Genomic DNA, 24,598 nt, shown 5'->3' on the forward strand with positions numbered 1-24,598 from the left:
TAAGTAAAGAATGTGGTCTCTTTATCTTGAACTTACAACTTTATATAGGAAACCAGGTTTAGAATATCAATCAATCAATACTTACAACCACTATGTAAAATGCAGTTTACTTTTTCCTGATTCTGTAAAGCAGTATAAGAGGTGCTATCATCAAGGAGATAAAACAGTCAATCATCTAACATATTTTGATATACATTTCCTTGCCTAGGAATACAACATGGTATAAGAGGCACTACCCAAAACATTAAAATGAAATACAACAGCTAAATGAATGACAGGGAAGGAAAAAGAAAAGCCAACTTACCACAGTTTGGTGGATAGTTAGAATGTTTAGGGACAAAATAAAATACTTGGCCAGAGCTTTAAAGAAATGTAAGAGTAGGCTTTAGATAAAAAAATAAAAATTGAGTATTTCATGCATGAGAAATAATACGCACAAAGGTGAGAATACACATACAAAGTTTGGGGCAATCTGAGTAAAGCAATTTAACTACAGCAAATTTGCTGAAACAAATCAGTAAGGTTAGAGTGGTGATACACAACAGAGTCTTGCCAAGACCAGTCACTCTGGCTTCTGCGTAAAAGACAAAGACAGTAGAGGTTAAAGGTTGAAATAACTATTTGAAAATGAATGAACTAGACCCAATGAAGGTCCTGACGGGTGGATAAAAGTTGCTACATTGTGAGAAAAACTGTTACACAGAAGGGGCTGATCTAGGGTAAGGACAATGCAGAATACACTGGGAGGATAAAAAGCTAAGATTTTTTTTCTTTTTTTTTTGGTCCAAAAACGGAAAACAATCTTAGGGACATATGATTATAAACAAAAAAAGAAAAAGGAAATGGGAAAATAATAACTTCAAATATCACAGGAAAAATATCTAACAATATGCTCTATATATGTTCAGGATTAGGCCTCAATTTACTCCAATCACTGTATGATACGCACTGCAATCCAACGCAACATTTAATTAGGCATGAAATATCCAATTTATACATCTAATAGGAAGACACACAGTCTTGCACATTTGAAGAAACTTCAAGTGCTCAGAAATTATCCACTGTATTGGCCTTTTGCTTCTTTTGTCTTCTTTCATGCTACTTGCCTTTTGACAAGTTCACTTCTGGATAGCACTTCTACCAAAAATGTTCTGAGATACAGAGAGTGAAAGGTGGGACAGAAAAAAAATGAAGCAAAAATTCAAATCTACAGGAGCAATTCCATGTATCTATAACACAGGAATAAACAGGGGACCTTGTCATGATTTATCTTCAGGCAAATATTTTGGTATAACTACATATAATTTAATAACACATTATACACCATTAAATGCTAAAACAATACAAAAAACCCACAATTATAAATTTCAACAAGAAATAACATAACTATAATGACATATACCCAAAACAAACCCAGGAAAACAGTGTTCCTTAATTTGGTCAGAAATCTCTAGAAAGCTGAAATTAACTGTCCGAGAAAAAACTGAAAGTAGAGTTCTTGATAGTAAAGACAATACATTTCAGTCTTGACCCTTCATATTGGTCACACCATTGTCCCTTGATCTCAAATAGTTTTTTTAAATTAGGCTTTTTATTATGTTTTTCATACTCAAAGATCTGAAACATCTTATTAAAATTTCTTAATTTTTTCTATTTAACATTTTCTCAATATGTCTAAAAGAGAGCAAAGGATTGATAAAAATTTTACATTCACAATGCAATTTTAAAAATCTCATGTTCTCATTTGTTTTAAATTCTCAATTTAGCAGTCTCCACAATGTTATCCTGCTCTTTTCCCCTGGAAACCTAAAAAGAACCCTGAGATATTAAAATTGTAAATAAATCTCTTATTTAAAGAATTTCTTGAATGTTTATCACTTAGATTCATTATTTTTCTTAGTTGACTCTCCTAGATATTTCTTATAAGAAGGTTGGAATGAATCATTTTGCTAAAACTAATTCCTTTGTTAGGTAAAGGATTAAACCTCTCCATATTTAAAACAAGAGAAAACAATGTTCCTTTGGTAAGTATAATCAAGTTTCTTAAAATACTGGCTATAAGATTTTAGAACAGGCTTATCTCATTTAGTATTGGAGATATGTTCTCATGAATAGGAGCACTAACCAAATAGGTGCTTTTCAGTCATTATAATTTCCAGGCATAGTATATGTTATGTATGATCAACATATAATATTCAATTAGAAGTTACCACCTGATGCCTTTATCTCCTTGCCTTCTTTAGAACTTGTCTAATAGTGTATTTTTCTAGGCCTAGAACATGACCCACCCAGACCTACCTGATGTTTACCCACCTAAAATCTGCATTTTTAATAGCCAGGCATACTTTAATTCCAAAGTAACTCCCTGTTTGATTATGCAGGCTATTTTCTATGAAGCAGACTATAATTGGAAAACAGTGTCAGTGGCAAAAACATCTCCACAGAATAAAGAGAACAAATCTATTGGTAATTGCCACTCAAACTGGTCAGAGCAGCATGGTAAAAAACTTACTGGCAAAAAAAAAAAAAAAACCCCACAGGGCTCACTGTAGTGTTTGACATGTCACCTCTAACAAAGATATTAAATAATGCTTTATTAACTTGGAAAAAATGCTTTGACTCAATGTGCTTAGAAATTCCTATTTGACAATAAATCTACTGAGGAAAAATGCTATCATTTGGGTGAACTGTTAACCTGTAGTAGTTATATATACACATAGTACTCTGTAATTTGGTCAGGCAGTAATGTGCTGTATTAGTTATGTTTTATGACTTAATTCTCAGTTGTGTTAGTAAAGATGCTTACTACTTATAAGAAGTATTAATAATAAGTGCTTGGTAAAAATTATAGAGCTTTGTTCAGTTCCAGCTGAACAAACTCTAGTTCCAGCTAGAGACAAACTTAAGACTACAGATTGTGTTAAAGAAAGCACAACTCTTACAAAATAGCTCTAAAATACAGAGTTGCTTTCTGATTTTCCGTATTCACTTTTAGTTATCAAATTTGATAAAGCAATTGGCCATTGAGTCACAGTTTTCACTAGTTTGAGCTAACCCCAAAATTAAAATCTGGGAAACAATCTAATATCAAAGTATTAAATTCTTAAATATCCCTCCAAAAAAAGGTTTGGAAACTGTCAAGCACTACCAAGATTATCTTACACAGAATCAAAGTACTAATTAAACGAGGAGGTTCTCTTGAATGTCACAACACAATGTTCCTTTTAACACAGTATCACCCCACTATTAATGCAATTTTCAAATACAATGTATCTTAAATATTAAATTTATGAAAATTTCAAAGTAACAGACTTCCTTATAGATGAGATACACATAACAATTTTGATATTCCTTTAAGCTGTTTGAAAGTGATGCTAACTATATCTTTAAAAAAGTCTATTTAACATAAAAGATTTTGGATAAAAACCAGTAAGTTTCTTAATGATCCTGAACCAGGTAATAAAATGTTGAGGATGCTGAAGAAGGTTAAATCCAGGTAAGCTTCAAGAACAGAAGTCATCCAACTTTAAATATTAGACATTTGCTGGCCAGAAGGCAAAAGTAAGACTTTAGGATACATTGTGGGTCCTTGCAGTTCACATTCTAGTATGTTGGCACAAAATAAAGATAGGTCCCAAAACCTATGAGTATTTTCAAGTTTAGTGTTTTAGAAATATATAATCCTTGAACCAACTACAAAATAATGTATGGCTTATATTTACTTTGTCAGTTTAAGTAATAGAAAAAATGCCTATTTGTTCTGTGGTGACTATTTACTGTGGTGACAGTTTCATTTTCCTCTTCACATTTTCGGTGACTGTTCTCCATTCGTATCATCAACCAGGTCTCTCAGGCGAGATAAATGGTGCAAAGCCCTTCATTAAAATGTATAAAACACATTATAAACCAGTTATTAAGAACTGAATAGCCAATGCAGACAGCAAAAAATAAATAAAGTTGATTACTTTATTAACTTCAAAATTGGTATGAAAAGTAAATTTATATAGAATAAACTTTGAGACTTATTCCTTATAAAACCTTGAGATCTGAATAATTGAGGGTTAAAATAATTTATCTAAAGTTCTATAAACATTTACTTTAAAAATTATACTTTTTGACATTAACTTTTTTTAAGATAGTCTGCCAAGTGCCCTAACAAGAAACAATAGGTATCAGTTGTATCACACTTAACAAAAACACTTTTTTCAAGTAATTTTCACTACAGCTCTGTGAAATGACACCTTTGCTTTTGGTATCCTGTGTGTATTAGTTAAGAAGTAAAATACAGAAATTATTTTTAACATTTACATTCAAGATAGCTATTTTTTAAATAGCATTTAAGGATTAGTTACAGATCTGAACAAAACTCATTTTTATTGATCGTAGGGGAAGCTGCCAACTACTCCAATAAGTCTATATAATGTGTTGTTATACCAACAACCTAGATTTTTCTCTGAAATAATGCCAAGATGGTATTGCAGTTCTCAGTGGAGAAAACTCAATCATTCCTCAAACCAGGAAAAGAGGCCCTTAACTTTCCAAGCCTTCTCTAATTATATTTTTCCAGTTTTTCTCTCCCCCATCTTTCAGTTCCTGGAGGACCACTCAGAAAACATCAATTAGTCATATTTCAGATCTTTGATAAATAAGAAGGACATTAAGGAAAAACAGAGTGACAATATAGGAATTAAGATGTGCAGGAAGGGCCGGAAGCGGTGGCTCACGCCTGTAATCCATGCATTTTGGGAGACTGGGATGGGCATATCACCTGAGATCAGGAGTTCGAGACCAGCCTGGCCAACATGGTGAAACCCCATCTCTATTAAAAATACAACAGAAAATTAGCCAGGCATGGTGGTGGGCATCTGTCATCCCAGCTACTCAGGAAGCTGAGGCAGGAGAATCGCTTGAACCCAGGAGGTGGAGATTGCAGTGAGCCAAGATCACGCCACTGCACTCCAGCCTCCAGCCTGGGCAACAAAAGCGAAACTCTATCTTAAAAAAAAAAACAAAATTAAATTAAAAAAAAAAAATAAGCTGTGTAATAACCTCCAATGTTAGTAATTTCCATTTATGGTGAGCAGAAAGGTAATGACTACAACACTCTATTCTACAGTCTCTAACACACAGTAGTTGTTCAATAAATGTATAATAAAGTGCATCTTCCACTTTACCCAGGACAAGGAGATGGAAGGAAACTAGTAGCATTAATTACTGCACGTATATCTATTTCCCTGTACTCTACACTTGTTGGATACTTTTACTCAAATATAATAAGAAGACTCTCAATTCTCCCACCTTTTTTGGCAATTTCAGTTAATTTTTGAGATTCCCACCTTCATTGACTAAGTGACAATAATTCACCCAAAGTTACTAATCAATCAGAGGTAAAATAACTAAAATTTTAAAATATTCGGCTGGGCATGGTGGCCAGCACTGTAATCCCAGCACTTTGGGAGGCCGAGGTGGGTGGATCACCTGAGGTCAGGAGTTCGAGACCAGCCTGGCCAACATGGCAAAACCCCATCTCTACTAAAAATACAGAAATTAGCCGGGCATGGTGGCACGTGCCTGTAATCCCAGCACTTTGGGAGGCCGAGGCGGGTGGATCACCTGAGGTCAGGAGTTCGAGACAAGCCTGGCCAACATGGCGAAACCCCATCTCTACTAAAAATACAAAAATTAGCCAGGCATAGTGGCATTCGCCTGTAATCGCAGCTCCAATGAGTCTTCCTAGAGAACACATATTTCTAATTGAAGAATATAAGAAAACTGAGTATTTAAGGGACTAGACAAAGGCCAGACTACTAGCTTACAGTTCCCTATGGCTAATGAAATATATCTTAAAACTGGTTAGCCATCCAAATTATTAAAAACAAAAACTGTTATTTGAGGAATATAAAGAGCCATAATAGGACTTTTACCTTAGGAAAGGCCAATAAAGCCTACAAAGTATAATCAGTAACTTTTGAAATATTTTGGAAATATTTTAGAAATTTTGAAATACATTTGAAATATTTGAAGTATGAAAAGATGACCATATACCTAACCAGAATATTTTGCAGACTGGAAAAAGGAATTCTGAGACGTAATTAAATTTAAATTGTCCTTAAAACAGTTAATCTACAGACTGAAAATAACTTTTGTAAGTCTAAGCTTACTTCATTACAGTACAAACATCTTACTGATAATACTTTCGAAATGTAAAGACAAATTAAGACTGCTCCAGTTAATACAACAGAATTAATAACTAAAGGCCATCTAACAAAACATAAAACTTACTCTCTCTAAAAATGAAACTCCATATACAGGTAAGACTATTGATTGCTTATAGTAGAAAAAAAGTTACTATTAAAAAAATTCTAGCAAATGGTAAAAGCACTTATAGATCAGTATCAATTTTTGTGGTGATTTAATGACTTGCAATCCACTGTTAGTTTTCACCAGGAAAAACATCTAGGATATGTACATTAACTCAGAAAACACATATAGGTCTGTGACAAGTGCAGTATAATGCTTTAAAGAGCAATGGAAAACTTACGGTCATTCACCTCAAATTTTAAAGCAGAATGAAATCTTCATACTAGATGGTCAACTGAGGCCCTGTTCTTAGTCTCAATGAATAATTCATCACTATCATTAATGAAAGGAGTGTTAAAAATACAGACTTCCAAATCAGACTACCTGATCTGAATCCCGCTTCTTTTACTAGCTATGTAACACTGGGCAAGTTAGTTTACTACTCCATGCCTATTCTCTGGTCTGTATTATGAAAATAATAATAGTACTTACCTCATAAGGTTGTGAAGATCACATGAATTATATTCAATAGCACTTAGAATACTGACAGTTGGTAAACATTAAATGTTAGCTATTACTATCATTATTCACTGAATTCTATTAGGTATGGAACATTACACCCCAGTACTATGGCAAGCTACAAACAAAGGTGCATCATTTATACCCTAAAGATAATATATTAAGTAGAGAGAAAAAAGTAATCATACATGATATATTTTAACTATGAAAACTATATACACATTTGTGACAATTAGATTCGTAAGTTTACATGCCTAGTGTTTTATTTTTCCACCAGTTCCTTAGATCACAGAAGCCTAAGCAAATTCTCAAAGTACGAAAGGTAGCCAAGTGAAATGGTGTGACTAGAGTAGAAACTTTTAATCTCAGTATTTCCTAAGTTCAGAATTCCATCTTCTGAGGACACTTCATAGTCACACAACAAACTCCAAAATAAACACCCTTCTCTTCTGTCAATATCATGACTATAGAAACAACTTGTATGTTTCTCCATTTTATTATTTAAGACAATGTAACTAAGAAAATTAGACCTATCTTTATATCCAGGTCATTATATCTACTTTAGATTTCTGTAACGATGTTCCAAATAATGATCCATTTATTATTAAATTTATTCTAGAGAAAATATATGAAAACACATTTCATACAAGTTACTATTATAGGATACTCACAAAAATACTATCATAAATTGTTGCTATTACTACTCAAAAATGAGTCTTTCATATCCATTATATTTTAGAGGTCTAAGGCTATCTTATTAGGTCCTTAGAACATTTTGAATAGGAAAAAGCACAAGTTTAAAAGAAAACAATGTTTTTTACTGTAATTAAACAGTGTGCTCCAAGAAGCTTAAATATGCCTAGTACTGCTACTCTTGAAACTACTTACTTCTACCCTGTAACTTTATATATGTGAAAGGAATGGCTAAGACGGATTTGTATCCATATTAGTAAAGAATACTTACTTCTGAAGTGACCTAGTAATAGGAATCATACTTTCCTTCAACTGTAATTTAGAGAAACCATCTTCTGAAACCTATTATTAAAAACACCAAATATAACAAAATATTAAAAATATTATATAACTACAAAATTAAATGGTATTTAAAATGTGATTAAAACATTAAAAAATATTTTCTACATTTCCAAAGAATCCTAATAATTTTCAAAAGAGCATTAAATATTTTTATTTTCCATTTACTGTAAAAACACTACAACTAACAGCCATTTTTCAAGTGTCCTAAAGTATACTTCTACACATATGTTCATTAAAAATCAAGTCTTGGCTTAAAATTATGACTTTATTGAACAGTCTTATATCTCAATGAATGTTTAAAATGAGAGGGGAAAGAACAATAGATTACATATTAATGTTATGATTATTAGAATGTAAGGACAGAAATTAAGAAATACAACTCAAAGGAGCAGACTATGAAGGTTCTCAAAAGCTGATCCATGGCCGGGCGTGGTGGCTCACGCTTGTAATCCCAGCACTTTGGGAGGCTGAGGCGGGCGGATCACGAGGTCAGGAGATCGAGACCACGGTGAAACCCCGTCTCTACTAAAAATACAAAAAATCAGCCAGGCGTGGTGGCGGGCACCTGTAGTCCCAGCTACTCGGAGAGGCTGAGGCAGGAGAATGGCATGAACCCAGGAGGCGGAGCTTGCAGTGAGCCGAGATTGAGCCACTGCACTCCAGCCTGGGTGAAAAAAGCGAGACTCCGTCTCAAAAAAAAAAAAAAAAAGCTGATCCACTCATTTGTAATGAAAACTGAATTTCACAGATCTACTAAATAACAATAAAACAATGACAATAAAAAGAGCCATCATTTATTGAGCATTTACCATGTACCAAGCACTATACTAAGTACTTTATACAGTTTGTCTCAGTTTATCTTCTCAACAACCTCACTGTACAGAAAAGGAAATTGATAAATGAAATAAGCCCAGCACAGAAAGACAGACACTGAATAATAATCTCACTTATATGTAGAATCTGGATGTAGGGACGGGAGTTGCAGAGATGTTTTTCAAAGGATACAACATTTTAGTTAGGCGAGAATAATAAGGTCAAGAGATCTATTGTACGACATGGTGACTAAAATTAAAAACAACACATTGTATACTTGAAAATTACTAATGGAGCAGGTTTTACATGTTCTCCACAAAAAGTATGTGAGGTAATTGGCTCCCCTAGCCATTCCATGATGTTTCAAAACATCATGTTGCACACCCAAAATATATATATATTGTCAATTAAAAATCAATAATTTTTTAAATAGGAAACTGAAACTAAAGAGGTTAAATGATTTGCACAAATATTGCACTTAGTAGTAAGTGACAGAATTAGAATTCACAGTCATATTTGGGAAAACATAAACTCTATGTTCTTAAACACTATACTTTTGTGGGAAAAAATTCATCATATAGAATGGCAGCCTAAAACAGAAACAGATTCTCAAATTCCCGGGAAATACACAAATTGAAAAAATAAAATGGCTCTAAAATAAAACTTGATATAACTGTATTCATAACAGCCAATGAACACACAGTAACAAAATTAAATTTCAAATGACAAAGGTGTGTGAGTGTGTGAAGGAATCTAATACTGAAAAAGTTTTCTAGGCCTCCTTGAATATAACTACCAGAAGATGGGCCACACAGATTAATTTTGTAGAGCATTACAAAACAACTCTTACAACCCTTTGATACTACAGTTGTAACATCATCATAACTAAATAAGATGTTGGATTTATAACCATAAGTTAAATAGAACAATCTGTTTAGAGATAAACACCTACAGAAATCAAACAGAATTAAATGTGAGTACATTACTTCCTAACAAAAAAAGACTACTGCCACTTACAACATGTGTAATGTGGCATGCTTACTAACATAAAACTATAAGTGGGTCTATTATAAGATGTAGAAAAAGATCTTTATACAAATTCACAAATCTCAATTCATAAATCATGTTTGTGCTTACTTGTTTAATCTCTTCTTTTGCATCTGTGGTCTTATTTTGATTAAAACGTTCTTGTACTGCTTGAAGGTTAAATAACATTTGTTTCAGGGCTTCGACAGGACCATGATGTTTGCCTCCAGAAAGAGTACAGCTCTAAGGTTAAAACAAATGATAGTATAAAGTTAACCATCCAAACTCAGGGAAAGAAGAGTTTTACTTTGTATTAATTTCCCCTAATAGAAAATTAATGTAAAACTCCAAACAATATATGTCAATAAAGTATTTTAAAAAATCAAAATTGTAACTCACCACTTCCCCATCCCCAGGCCCCAGGTGAAGTTACTTAGAGACAATCATGATTAACAGTTTGGCATATCCTTTCTAGTCACTGCTGTTTTAAAATAAATACTGCATGTTTATATTTTTGACAAATTAATTTAGCACATTTAAAATCACAAATTGTAAATGAAATGAAAGGTCTTCAGAGGACAGGTAAACCAACATGTTCTTTTCAGCTGATCAAGGACTAAAATTTCAAATACAGTATTCTCTGCACACTTTAAAATATGTTTTTATAACAGAATGCTAGCTTTTCACCTCTTCATGGGCCATACATTCCTTCTACCTAAATAACACTCATAGCTCGATTACCCCGACCTTATTTGTGTTCAAAGAATGCAGCAGTACTTAAGACACATAAGATGGTCAGGATTCTTTTAAGATAATCGGTGAGGGATATTTTAAAATTTCTTTTTAAAAGTCTTACCAGTCTATTATTTTACATCTTTCAAGTCAGTTTCTGTGTTCTAACAGCTATCTACCAAGTAGCAAATAGGCCTCTACAGATGTCTGTAATTTAATATATTTCAGCATAGACTGTGCACCATAAGTACTACTTAAACTTCAATTCTATAGAGACTTGTTGATTAGCCTAAGATACTCAAGGTAAGCAGTATGGCTAAAAAGATTTTAAAGACACTTCCACAGTTATAGAACAGGATATAAGAAACAGGGAGCAGAAAGGTAAAATGCTATAGCCATTGTGGAAAACAGTACAGGAATTCCACAAGAAATTAAACATAGAATTACTGAATGATCCTGCAATTTCCCTCCTAGGTATATATCCAAAAGAAGTGAAAGCAGGGACTTGGGTAGATATTTGTATACCCATGTTCACAACAAAATTATTCACAACAGCCAAAAGATGGAGGCAACCCAAGAGTACAACAGATGAATGAATAAACAAAATGTGGTACATACATACAATGGAAAACTGTTCAATCTAAAAAGAAAAGGAAATTTTGACAAATGCTACAACATAGATGATCCTTAAAAACATTATGCTAACCAAAATAAGCCAGTCACAACAAGATACATACATAATGATTCTTCTTACACGAGGTTCCTACAGTAACAAGTCCATAGGGACAGAAAGTAAAAAGCTACTTACCAGGGACTAGGGAGAGGGCGAAATAGGGAGTTAAAGTTTAATGAGTACAAAGTTTCAGTGTGAGAAGATAAAGTTCTGGCGATGGACGATGGTGATAGCTACAGACAATGTGAAGGTACTTAATGCCACAGAACTGTACACTTAAAAATGATTAAAATGGTAAATTTTATGTTATGTATATTTTAACACAACAATATAAAAACATTTTAAAAAGAAAAAAAAAAACAGGGTAAAAGGATCCAGTTAGGATACACTCCCATACCCTGGGAGATAGCATCTGAGGCATAATCTCCAAATGATCTGCATCCAGCCACTATCTTATTTTAGAACTTCGGCTGCCTTATGCCAACCATAATAGTTACAAAAGGCTGCCTCTGGAATTTATGTCTGAGCTAAGTGACTTTTCATGCAAAGTAGTGGTCAGAGTATCAAAAGAAGAAAGAAAACTAGAAAACATATGAACTGTTTGTGCCAATGTTAATGAATGTTTTTAAAATATTGTATGGATAATACAATTTGTTCTGAGACTTGTCATTGAAACCTGCTAGTAAATGTCTCCGGGTACGTCTCTGTATATCTTTGACTCTTAGAACCATAGTGACATTTCATATATTCAAAAAACAAATTATTTAAACCAAACAGAACAAGAGGAGAACCCAATATATAGTCATCATTGGTTTCTTGGGAGACTGTTTCCAGGACCCTGTGTGAATATAAAAGTTCAAGGAAGTTCAAGTCCCTGATTATAAAATGGCACAGTATTTGCACATAACCTATGCATATCTTCCTGTAAACTTTAAATCATCTCTAGATTACTGATAATAAATACTACAATGTCAAAAGTCTGTAAATACTTGCATATTGTGTTTTAAATTTTTTTTTTTTTCTTTTTTTTTGAGACGGAGTCTTGCTCTGTCGCCCAGGCTGGAGTGCAATGGCACAATCTTGGCTCACTGCAAGCTCCGCCTCCTGGGTTCACGCCATTCTCCTGCCTCAGCCTCCCAAGTAGCTGGGACTACAGGCGCCCACCACCAGAACCGGCTCATTTTTTATATTTTTAGTAGAGATGGGATTTCACCATGTTAGCCAGGATGGTCTCGATCTCCTGACCTCGTGATCCGCTCGCCTCGGCCTCCCAAAGTGTTAAATTATGTTTTATTGTTGTATTGTTATGTTTATTATTATTCTCCAAATTTTCAATTTGCAGTTGGTTGAATCTGCAGATGTGGAACCCACACATACAGAGGGCCAATTGTATACAAAGACAAATGAACCAACTAACAGTATTATAAACAGCACAACCACACCAAAGGGAGTTAGGAAGAAAATAACCTAAGTAACTCTGGAAAACAGTATTTTGTTATGATATTATAAGGCTAAAGACGAAAAAGAGCAATATTCAGCTGGGCATGGTGGCTCATGCCTGTAATCCCAACATTTTCGGAGGTTGAGGCGGGTGGATCACTTGAGGTCAGGAGTTCAAGACCAGCCTGGCCAATGTGTTGAAACCCTGCCTCTACTAAAAATACAAAAATTAGCAGGTTGTGGTGGCGGGTGCCTGTAATCCCAGCTACTTGGGAAGCTAACGCAGGAAACCTGCTTGAACCTGGAAGGCAAAGGTTGCAGTGAGTAGAGATTGTGCCACTGTGCTCCAGTCTGGGAGAGAGAGAAAGACTGTCTCAAAAAAAAAAAAAAGAAAAGAAAAGAAAAGCAATATACAAATAATGTAATCTAGTTAGTAAATGTGTTAATTACAGGAACATGGGTTAGCAATTCTAAAACTACTTTGCATGTGTAATAAGACTGAACAAACAAGTAAATTTACTGTAGATAATGAAAGGATTATCATGGGGAGAAAGTTACAAATAGGGAATGGGAAAAGCTAAAACAAACTGCAGTATTAGACTGGAATCAGAGGTAACAATACTCATGATTTTATACATATAGGTGTTTATTTATATGTACACACACATATATACATATATGTACACAGATAAACAGATAAAGAAATGTACATATGTGAGTGTATGTGGGTTGGCAAACTTGTTTCCTAGGTCTTCCTGCTGACATAGTTTAGAATGAACAACACCCTAGTAGCACTCAGCACAACTAATGCCTAGATCCTAGTTTCTAAATGGCATTTTCCAATACAAAGAACCATGGCTCCTCAAAGAAATGCTCAAAAAAGAATGCAGACATGTAAAAAGGCACAAGAGCCAACATGAAGGAACTCCTAATGGCCTAACCTGAAACAATTTGAACAGCAGCATAACTAATTATAGTGTACTCTAAACCAAGAATAAAATAAATTAGTGAATCTGTACTAATATTATTTACTAAACAAATATAAAGGAAAAGATAGTTTTTCATTATACAAAGTTTTCAGTTAATAAATATAGAAAAAAGATAGGATTCATAAATGGACACTAAAATTAGTAGACAAAAGTTTGAGGAGAAACAGGATATCTGCAAAGTCTCAAAGTGCTAAGATATTTAATAATTACAAGGAAAATTGGTATCTTTACTAAGGATAAAGATCACCCTAACCAAGTGTTCAAAATTAATACAACCAGTTTTTACATATTATATCTTTATTATATATTACTATTATTGCATTAACTTATCAATATATTAATGATATCAATATATAATGAGCCCTCTAAGATAATGCAGTAAGAAGAGCACATCACTTCTTCAGTATTCTTGCCAAAAATGCATAACCTCATTCTAATCATGAGAAAACTTCAGACAAATCCAAACCGAAAACCGCTGCAAAATAAGTGAGTGATCCTAAAGACCTGCAGATGATCTGGCAAACAAATAATTCAAAATAGCTGTTCTAAGAAAACACAGCAAACATCAACAAAACACACAAAAAATAATTGAGAAAGATGCCCAGATACCAACAAACAATCACAAGAAATATGAAAAACCAAGAAAATATGACACCACCAAAGGAATATAATAACTCTAGTAACAGACTCCAATGAAAAGGAAATCAGCAAATGGGTGGAAAAAGAATTCAAAATCATGTTTTTTTAAAAAAAACTCAATGATACAAAAAAACACAGAGAGATAATTTGACCAAATCAGGAAAACAATTCGCAATATGAGCAACAAAGTCAACAAACAGAAATCATAAAAAAGAACCAAACAGAAAATATGCAGTGAAGAATTCAATGAATGGAATTTTAAAATACAATATAGAGAGCTTAACAGACTTGATCAAACAGACAAAAGAATTTCTGAACTTGAGGATAAGTCATCTGAAATTACCCAATCAGAGAAGGAAAAAGAGTAAAGAAAGCCTACAAGACTTAAAAGATACTATAAAATGAACAAATGTTATTATCATGGGAATTCCACAAGGAGAAGAGAAGGCAAAAGGCACAGAAAACCTATTTAATGAAATCATAGCTGAAAATTTCCCACGTCTGGGAAGAGATATGGACATCCAAATCCAGTAAGCTCAAAGGCCCCCAGTAGATTTAAGCCAAAAACATCCTCCCAGAGGCACATTACGGTTACACTGCAAAGGCAATTCTAAAAACAGCAAGAGAAAACCATGAAGTCACATATAAGGAATTCCCATTAGACTGACAGTGGATATGTCTGCAGAAACCTTAAAGGCCAGGAGAGGGTGGGATGATATAGTCAAAGGCTGAAAAAAAAAATCGCAAGCCCAGATACTATATGCAGCAAAGCTTTCCTTCAGAAATGAAAGAAATAAACTCTTTCTTACATAACCAAAACCAACAGAATTCACCACTACTAGACCTGCCTTACAAGAAATGCTCAGGGGAATCCTACATCTGGAAGCAAAAAGATAATCACTATCATGAAAACACATGGAAATATAAAACTTACTGGTAGAGCAGATACACAAAGGAAAAGAATAAAACACTACTATAGAAAACTACCAAACCATAATGATAATATGAAGGGAAAAAAGGAAGAAAGAACATATAAAATGACCAGAGTACAGTAAACAAAATGACAGGAATACATCCTCACTTATCAATATTAACCTTGAATGTGAACAAACTGAATTCCCCACTTAAAATTTGAGATGGACTTCCTGAATGGATAAAAATAACATTATCCAACTATATGTTGCCTACAAGAAACTCCATTCACCTTTAAAGATACACATAAAGTGAATGAATGGAGAAAGATATTCCACACAAGTGGTAACCAAAAGCAAGTAGGAGTAGCTTTACTTATATGAGACAAATCAGACTAAGTCAAGTCAGCAACTGTAGAAAGAGACAAAGAAGGTTATTATTATGGTTTAAGATTTCACATTACAACTTACCTTTAAGAAATAATCACTTGTGGAATATAAATTAGTATTATCAATTATGGACCTTTTTTTTTTTAACACTCAAAAAATCCTCCAATCTTGGCCACCCAAAGTGTTGGTATTACAGGTATAAGCCACCACGCACAGCCAGACACAGGAAAACAGTATGAAGATTCCTCAAAAAATTAAATATATACTAGAACTACTATATGATCCAGCAATCTGACTACTGGGTATATATCCAAAGGAAATGAAATCAACATGCCAAAGAAATATCTGCACATCCATGTTTACTGATGTTTACTGCAGCATTATTCACAATAGTCAAGATATAGACTCAAACTAAGTATCCATCAACAGATAGAAGGGTAAAGAAAATGTGACATATATAGACAACAGAATATTGTTCAGCCTTCAAAAAGAAAGAAATCCTGTCATTTGTGACAAAATGTATGACTCTGGAAGACATTATGTTAGGTAAAATAAGCTAGGAGCAGAAAGATAAATATCATAGTTCTCACTTATATGGGAAAGCTTACTAGCTGATCTCATAGAAATAGAGTAGAATAGTGGTTACTGGAGACTGGGAAAGGTACGAGGGAGGTAAGGAATAGGGAGAGATTGGTTTAAGGATAAAAAAAATTATAGCTAGATAGAAAAAATAAGTCCTAGTGTTCTAAAGCAGTATCAGCTGACTATAACTAACAATAAATTATTATATATTTCCAAATACCTTAAAGAGAGGATTTTCAATGTTCCCAACACAAAGAAATGATAAATATTTGAGATGATGGTATGCAAATTACCCTGATTTGATCACTGTATATTCATGGTGTATCACATCACCATGTATCCCATAGATATGTATGATTATTATGTGTTAATCTAAAAATTTAAAATATTATAAAAAATAACATAATCAATAATTCTGGAAGGAATGATGTGTATTTGAGAGGAGATGAGTCTTTTTTGCTTTAAATTATCTAAGTAACTTAAAAATTAGTATCTACATATTATTCATAAATCTTTTAATAAGTTTTAAAACTTTTAATTTCACCCACCTGATTATCATCATTTAGAAAGTCTTCAAGAACCCCTTTAGCACTCTTTGCCCTTGAAGTTTGTTGAGGACTATCATCAGAGTTAACGGGAACAGGAGATTTGCTAAACAGGATTTAAAGGATGCAAGATAGCAATTAAGTTCCCAATTTCTAAAAAGTAAACAGTATATAATTTAAGAATTCTCATTTAAATACAAGTAGTCACCAAGAAATAATCATCATGGATATGATTCATATTAACGTTGTATGGTAATTCCCTTATCTTCTCCCTAAACTGATACCAGAATCCAACCCCTTCTTATCTCCCTGCTTCTGTCTTCAAGCTTTAAGAAAACACTATGAAGAAACTGAAGACACTAGCATTCCGCTAAACAAGGCCTGAACTACAGACTATGCTCCAAAAGCTCACCTTGTTTGAAATAAACAGTACATTTTTCCAATTAAAGATTGTTACCATCTAATAATCAACAATCCCATGAACTCTTAAAAGTTTTTACTAGAATGGCGGTTAAATGTTCTCCTACTTGAAGGCAACAGAACAGACTTCCCCTTTATAACTGGTATCAACATAAAGGACAGATTATTCTGGGAAAAGAATTCTGAAACTAACATTCCTGCATGCAATCTCAGTCCCACTCACTGTATGACCTTAAGTAATTTATCTGAATTTCAGTTCCAACATTTGTAGTCCCATCTATCTCACAGACATATTGCATAAACTGAATTAATTTTCTATGTACCTAGTACATTTAATAAATACCCATTTCTTTCCTGATATTCACAGGATAGTAGAGGAAAGGGTATCCCCAGCAAAAATAAGAATGTTCCGAGAATCAAATTCTATTAATCACAAAAATGAATTCAACCTATTTCTCTCTTATTCTTACATCACTATGAGGTATGTTTCTAACTCAAGAACTCAGATATCTAAGAATCTTTTTTTAACATTTACAGAATGCTGATTTTTTTCTTAATAAGCATGCTTCTTTATTGACATATTTGATTTCTAATTCACAAGCTCTTTCATACTATCAGGCAGTCCTTTCCCCTATTCTTTGCTAACACTTTGTAGAGCCACCCATCTGTTATTAAAAAACATTTACCAGATTGTTGAAGATGGGTGAAGAGTACATAGAGGTTCATTATGCTATTCTACTTTTGTAATTTATTTGAGCTTTTCCATAATAAAAAGTTTCTTTAAAAAAGCAATGATCTGATTGTGGTTTTGCTCTACCACTTAAAATACTACCTTGAGTACTTCCTATTCAATTTTGTTTTTGATGACAGGTTGATAATAATTTCTCAATCTCTAACTGAGATCTATTCCTTCTCAGCAATTCATCCTTAGTTTTATCTACAAACATTCCCATCACAATATAAATTCAGTCTTCCAAAAACGAATTACTATATGCAAGGTACTGAGCCAAACTATTGATAATATTAATTATACAAGCCAGAAGTTACATTATCAAATAATAAAATACATTAAGTGCATTCAAAAATTTTAAGCACCTCTGATACTACTTGCTTGCCCATTTTGGTTCCAATTAAAATCAAAGTATTGCAGCTATGATACTTTATTAATAATACACAGAACGAGTGATAAAATAAGCAACTAGGAAACAAGAAGGATAAGAGAAGTTAAGCATTACGTGAACTCATTATCAACCCAAGTTGATAAATATATATATGTTTAAAAATATATATGTATATATATCTCAACATATATATATGAAATATATATGGAGAAATGAAGCTAAAAGAAGAAAATAAAATATTCCAGATAATCATCATCACTACTAAAATTTATAACAGAGCTCATCCTAGGTCAGAAACTTCATTTTCATTTTCTAGTCAAATTAATCCTCACAATAACCCTGAAGCAGACATTATTTCTCCATCTTTAAAGTTTAGAGAAGTCAAGTAAATTGTACAAGGCAATACAGCAAGAAAATGGCAGACGTAGGCTTCTAAATTGGAATTATAGTCAATGTCTACATTCTGAAAAAAGACAATCAACTGAGAATGAAAAAAAAAAGAATCCAGGAACTAATAGACTCTCTCTATAACAATGAAAGTTTAAACAACTAAAGATAATAAATTATCAAAGCCTAAGGCATGATATGGGGTTAGCAATAATGCATTTCTGATAATAAAAAATGTACCATCATTTAAGGAAAACAACAACTAAAAGGGAAAGTAAAAAGCAAATGATAAGAAATTTGTAACTCCAGGCCGGGCACAGTGTCTCAAGCCTGTAATCCCAGCACTTTGGGAGGCCAAGGCGGGCGGATCATGAGGTCAGGAGTTAGAGACCAGCCTGGCCAACGTTGTAAAACCCCATCTCTACTAAAAATACAAAAATTAGCTGGGCATGGTGGTGCAGGCCTGTAATCCCACCTACTGGGGTGGCTGAGGCAGAAGGGCAGGAGAATGGCTTGAACCCAGGAGGCGGAGGTTGCAGTGAGCCGAGATGGTGCCACTGCACTCCAGCCTGGGTGACAGAGCAAGACTTCATCTCAAAAAAAAAGAAAAGAAAAAGAAATTTATAACTCCATTATATGGAGAGACTATAGAGGAACACACGAAAAGCTTTAAGTCAGAAGAAAATAACAAGAATTTCATAACACTGCTCTGCAAAATAATTGTTTCTGGTTCTAATCCCTCCTAATAAGACACTTATCAATATTTTATAATGAAACAAAATGAGCATGTAACAAAGACCAACGTTATATAAAGTACCTAAGGTTATGAACCATTATACCACCTTGTGGTAATAAATGAAAAATTCAATTTAAAGCAAGTAACACAAAGCTATGTTCTATGGAATTACAATATTAATTACTGTTCGTTTAAATATAAATCAGATATTCACATGACATTTTTCATTTGGAAAACAAAACAGTTTTTCCATTGTCACTTACTTACAAAGTAACAGGAATATTTTCCCATGATCTTTCTGCCTCAAGTTTATCTAATGAGCAAGGACTGTCATCCTTTTTCATGGACTTTGGTAATTCTTCAGTACACTGCTCTAGATTTCTCTTGGCCTTCAAGATAAGCAATTCAATTTTGTCACCTAATTGTAAAAGATGACTATTAATCCTTGAAGAAAAAAATTAATGTGAAGCATAGCAAAATCTCACAAAGTCAACAAGAGTTCTGATCATTTGGAATGTACATTCATCTATAACAGCAAATTATGTTAAAATGTGACGTTTCAAGCAAAGAAAAAAATGGGAGAAAAGACATTTTCTAGTTACAAAATGCTGTATGTGAAGATTATAAGCATTCTAAAAAGATGTATTACATGAAAACAAAACATAAAAGCTCCCAGATATCACATCAACTTTACAGCACTTCTTCTGGTTTAAAAAGAAGAAAAATAAATAAGCAATAAACAAAGTATTACCACTGAATGGCTTGGTGGATTGTCCTGGGAGAAGTGGATTCTCACATTGACATTGGCTATGTTCAAAATCACATTTGTATTCATTAACTAATTCTTTATCATCACTCAAGGAATTTGAAAAGTTTGAAGGTTCAAAAGCATATTCAAAACAATCTAATTTATTCATAAGCCGAGAAGTTCCTTGTGCCTGATGACTATGTCTAGGGGAACACTGATCATCTTTAAATATTTGATAAACCCTTTGACTATTTGCATCAGGTAGCAAGTCTTGATTGTGGAGCCAGACTGGGTATTTGAAATCAGGTATACTAGTTATCCCTGAAACATTAAGGTCAGATTTCTGGCTAGTGAGCCATCTTGGATAATTCTTTTCAAGACTGTGTTCTGAACTGTCCTTGAAAGACGATTTCTTGGGAAAAGACGAAGATGATTCAGAAATGCAATTATTAGTCCTATTAATAAGTTTTGGGTTTTTTAGCCTACCACATTGCTTTCCATTTATATTTGTGCGTATAACAGGAGTAACAAAGTTATCCTTGCCCATGGGAGTGTAGGGTCCTTGAAAATTTGGATTCTTCTCAATGTCCAATGAACCCAGTCTTTCATGGCATTTCTTGCTTTTCTTGCTCGTTCGGTGACTCCGTCCAACATAAGCACAAGAAAATGATCCATCTGCTGGAAGTCTTAATAGATCATCAGTTGTCAGGCTCATGGAGTCTATGTCATTAATAGTCTGTCTTCTACAGGATATGAAGTTTGAGTGCTTTTTGTGATCGAGGTTTTCAAAAGCTGAAAAACAAAGAACAGTTTTGTTTATTACATGCAAATATTTTATAATATCTAACAGTAAATGAGAATTAATAATTTAAGAGGCATTTTGCTGCTTTCCCCTTATCCTCACTAAAGCTTTGATTAAAAGCATTAAAAGGTATAGGTGGATAAAATAGGATGTGCTTTTTTTCTCACGATTCTTCATTCTGTGTTAATTTCTACATGTTTCTCTCCAATTTCCTGAACTTTCCTGTGTTCTCTAATTTACTGTTTCTTCAACTTTTTTCATCTAGACATATCTGATACACTAATATAATCACAGTAACATTGGTCACTCAATACTGGTTGCAGCACAGAAAAAAATACGCTATTAAACCAGGTGGAAAAATAACTTGTTTTCTCACCTACAAACCCTGCAATGGCATGGATTATACATAAAGAACAGCTGTTCTCATTCTTTTCTTCCAGAATATATTGACCACATCCCTCCAAGAACTGAATACAAACTTTTTCTATTCTAGGGTCATTATGCAAGTGTTCAGTAAAATAGTAATTGACTTATCAACAACTGCATTTTCCAAACTTGTCTTCAAGGAAGGTTTATTATGGACAAACTCTTAACATCTTGTAAATATTACTGTTCCACAGAGAATTATATAATCATTTTACAAAAACACCCAGATCTCAATATTCTAAGTTATTTTTACTCCAAAATAACAAAAATAATGTCAAACTTTATAATACTACGGTACATCTCTCAAATGCTTCAAAACATCTGAACATAAAGAAAACAAACAATAAAAGCATACCATTGTTTGGTTTGTAAATATAGTTGCAGAACTGTGACGTATTAGCAAAATCCTCATCAATGTTAATTTTTCCAGTGCTTGCACCAGGATATATTTGGCTTAGATCAAAATCATCAATATAAGCCTGTAGAGCTTGAGAAGCAGATCTGTACAGCTTATCTTTATAGTGAAACGAGCCATCAGAATTAGAGGAATTACTACCACTCAGGCTGCAGCTTGCCAGCAGCGCAGATACTGAAGATTCCTGAGAACAAAGTCTATGTTTTGTCTTTGATTTTGCCATGGCTTCTTCAAAGTGGATTATTTCTATTCATTTCCCTTAAAAACAACTGGAATACAAAAACGAAATGTCAAGAAGCCAATTAAAATAGTGACCATATACAAACAAAATTACTAAATATGTAAACCTTTTATAATTTTCTTTAAATAATAAAATCCATTATCTATAACAGACACTCCTTGATAGGAATTGTACATTTTTGTTATCTTTATTATTGTGAATTCCTTCATCAATGATTTAGAAAACATTTTTTGAGTACCTACTATGTGCCTGGAAGTATGTATACAAAAATTACCTGAGAATATACATGGAAAATACCAAGGAAAGAGTACTCACTTCTTAAAAAGTCCTAAAAACTACTTATGCACAGTCTTTTCTCTTATGGTGATATATTCTATGACATCACAATACCTAATATTCCCCTATACATCATATTTTTCAAATCATAAGCCTACTACCATGTGCTGCAGATAATAGCGCTCAATAAATTTTTTAAAGCCATCAAATGAAGTATTCAAAAGAAGGAACAATGGAGAATATTCACTTTCAATGTTATAAATGCTAGTACATTTACAACATTTAACTGTAAATAAACTGCAGGTCTTATTCTGGAATGAGCTAGCAATATACACTTTTCCTAAAATAGTTAAATCATTTCCTGACCTTCGTTTTTCGTACCACCCTCCCTATTTTCAATTCTTATGTTAAATGGATTCAGCTCACCTCTTTTAAAGGAAGCTTAAATAATGTGAAAATCAACTCAATGTGTTCTTCTTACTGTTTTCCCATTATTAAAATTGAGAGAATCTCTGTCCACCTCAGTACAGTAACAGGATATATATTTGAAAACCTAAGAAATCACAGAACGAACCGGCACTAATTCAGTCCATGATGACATTCTTTTTAAAATTAAATCAATGGATTTCCTATACTAAAAAAGTATTAATGTTGAGGACTTAACACATGCTATGATGTTATAATGTTTAATTTTTGGCTATAATTTTAGAAATATTTGTTATAACAACTTTTAATGTAATCTTAGTAACTATTAAATTTGGCTTTAAAACATCGAAAGTTTTCTAATTAAGAGACAAAGTAAAACATCCTGCTACCACAGCGTTAGAGCATGCAATGGCCATTACAAGAGATCTGACTGTGGTCAGTGCAAATGGCAGAACATAAGGTAACAGTTGTTTCGTCTCACTGATTTATCTGAATGCTGTAATACTGCTATATCTCTGACGAATGGCTAAACTAAGCCAGCTTTACCTTTTTCGTATCCCTTTTATTTAAAGAAGTTTAAATTCACTCAAGTAAATTTGTTTGGATAAGCCTGACCAAATGTTTTCTTTGAATGCCGAACAGGCTACTGATTTTATTTTACAAAACCTTGAAAGAGAAAGCTGTTGTATTGGTCTCCGTAAGTGGGTGATAACATTTACTAGTTATTTCAACTCACAGGACAGACAAAAAGAAAATGCACAATTTAAGTTTTATTTTGAAAAGTTTTCCAACTTTTCCCCAAAGAGTATACAAAAGTAGAATCGTTCAATAAACCCCTATGTACTCATCATTCTGCTTCCAACAATCACTGAACACACCCCAATTGTAGCTGAAGTGGGTATGGACCCACCCACTTCTCCCCACTTCAGCCACAGGATTATTTTGAACCCCACATATCTCATGCAAATCCCATATATCTTACCATTTCCTCCGTACAGGCTTCAGTTCAAATCTCCAAAAGAAAATCCATCATGCGGAAGAACAGAATGTTAAAACTTATTGACAAGAAATTTTAACTACCTTTGATTCAAAAACAGAACGTTCAACGTTAAATAGCCAATGGGAATATCGCACAGGAAATTAAGAACAACTCTTGGAAATAGCTCTGTGACTGCTAAGTTAGGAAAAGGAACGTTTGTTTACTCGGCAGCAGAAAACCAGGAACCCATCGACCGGCCAGCGAAGGTCGCCCGCCCCCAGCGCTGCGCATCTTTCCCCTACCCGGGGCGCCCTGAATTCCAACTTTTCCAGACCCAATCAGGCGACACCCTCCCTTTGGTGTTCCACCGCCCGTCAGTCACAGACATAGACAAGTTCTTCAGTGAGATGCTTTTCACTTCGAAACCATTTATTCAGCAGCCAGGGCGAGCGCCGCAATGGACTGAAGGAGAAGTGTTCGGAAGCTACAGCCCCAGAGCGCAAGCCCCTTCCCGTAGCCACCCAGACGCCCGTGTCAGCCCCCTCCGCCACGTCCCGCGACCTTCCCTCGCCCAAGGGGCACTCCCCCTACAGTGTTCTTCCTTCCACAGAGTCTCCACAAGTGCCCTCCGAGCCTCAGGAGAGGTCTCCTCCTCTTTCCTCGCCACTCTCCTTTCGCCTTTTCTCGGCTGTCACAGCATGGGACAACCCTCGAAAAGACACTCTCCTTTCCGGCCTCACTCACCCCTAAGGCCCCAAAATAAAAATAAAGGAAAACAAAAAAACCGCACACTTCCACAGCTCTCCCCCGAAAGCTCAGGCCTGTTACCCAACGCGAGACACCGCAAAGCATCCCCAACCCGGACACCGCAAAGCATCCCCAACCCGGACACCGCAAAGCATCCCCAACCCGGACACCGCAAAGCATCCCCAACCCGGACACCGCCCCGACTCAGGCTCGGCTCACTCGCAGCTTCCTCCGCCGTCACAGCGGAGCTCGACGCCCGCGCTCGCTTTCAAACCGCCCC

The 24,598-nt window shown here is 34.3% G+C and overlaps 1 protein-coding gene across 5 annotated transcripts; it reads right to left on the reverse strand.

Moving 5' to 3' along the window:
* On the reverse strand, positions 1-24,592 carry CUNH18orf54 (chromosome unknown C18orf54 homolog). Of its 5 annotated transcripts, none has more exons than XR_009213452.1 (10): positions 23,575-23,684; positions 21,590-21,918; positions 20,010-20,798; positions 19,526-19,676; positions 16,598-16,700; positions 9,805-9,936; positions 7,784-7,854; positions 6,552-6,633; positions 3,723-3,875; positions 1-1,151 (listed from the first exon to the last, which is right to left on the reverse strand). XR_009213452.1 is itself a non-coding variant. In XM_058438317.1 (9 exons), exons 3-9 carry the CDS (start codon positions 21,870-21,872, stop codon positions 3,803-3,805), a joined length of 1,602 nt encoding a protein of 533 aa, XP_058294300.1. In that variant the 5' UTR covers positions 21,873-21,918; positions 23,575-23,672; positions 24,538-24,592; the 3' UTR covers positions 1-3,802. The 5 variants fall into 5 exon arrangements, 2 of the variants coding, with proteins under 2 accessions (XP_058294300.1, XP_058294301.1); XR_009213453.1 differs by having other exon boundaries at positions 6,542-6,633; XR_009213451.1 differs by lacking the exon at positions 6,552-6,633.
* Between the last annotated feature and the right edge of the window lie 6 nt (positions 24,593-24,598).

The sequence above is a fragment of the Hylobates moloch genome, unplaced genomic scaffold, assembly GCF_009828535.3.
Source record: "Hylobates moloch isolate HMO894 unplaced genomic scaffold, HMol_V3 SCAFFOLD_5, whole genome shotgun sequence".
NCBI lineage: Eukaryota > Metazoa > Chordata > Mammalia > Primates > Hylobatidae > Hylobates > Hylobates moloch.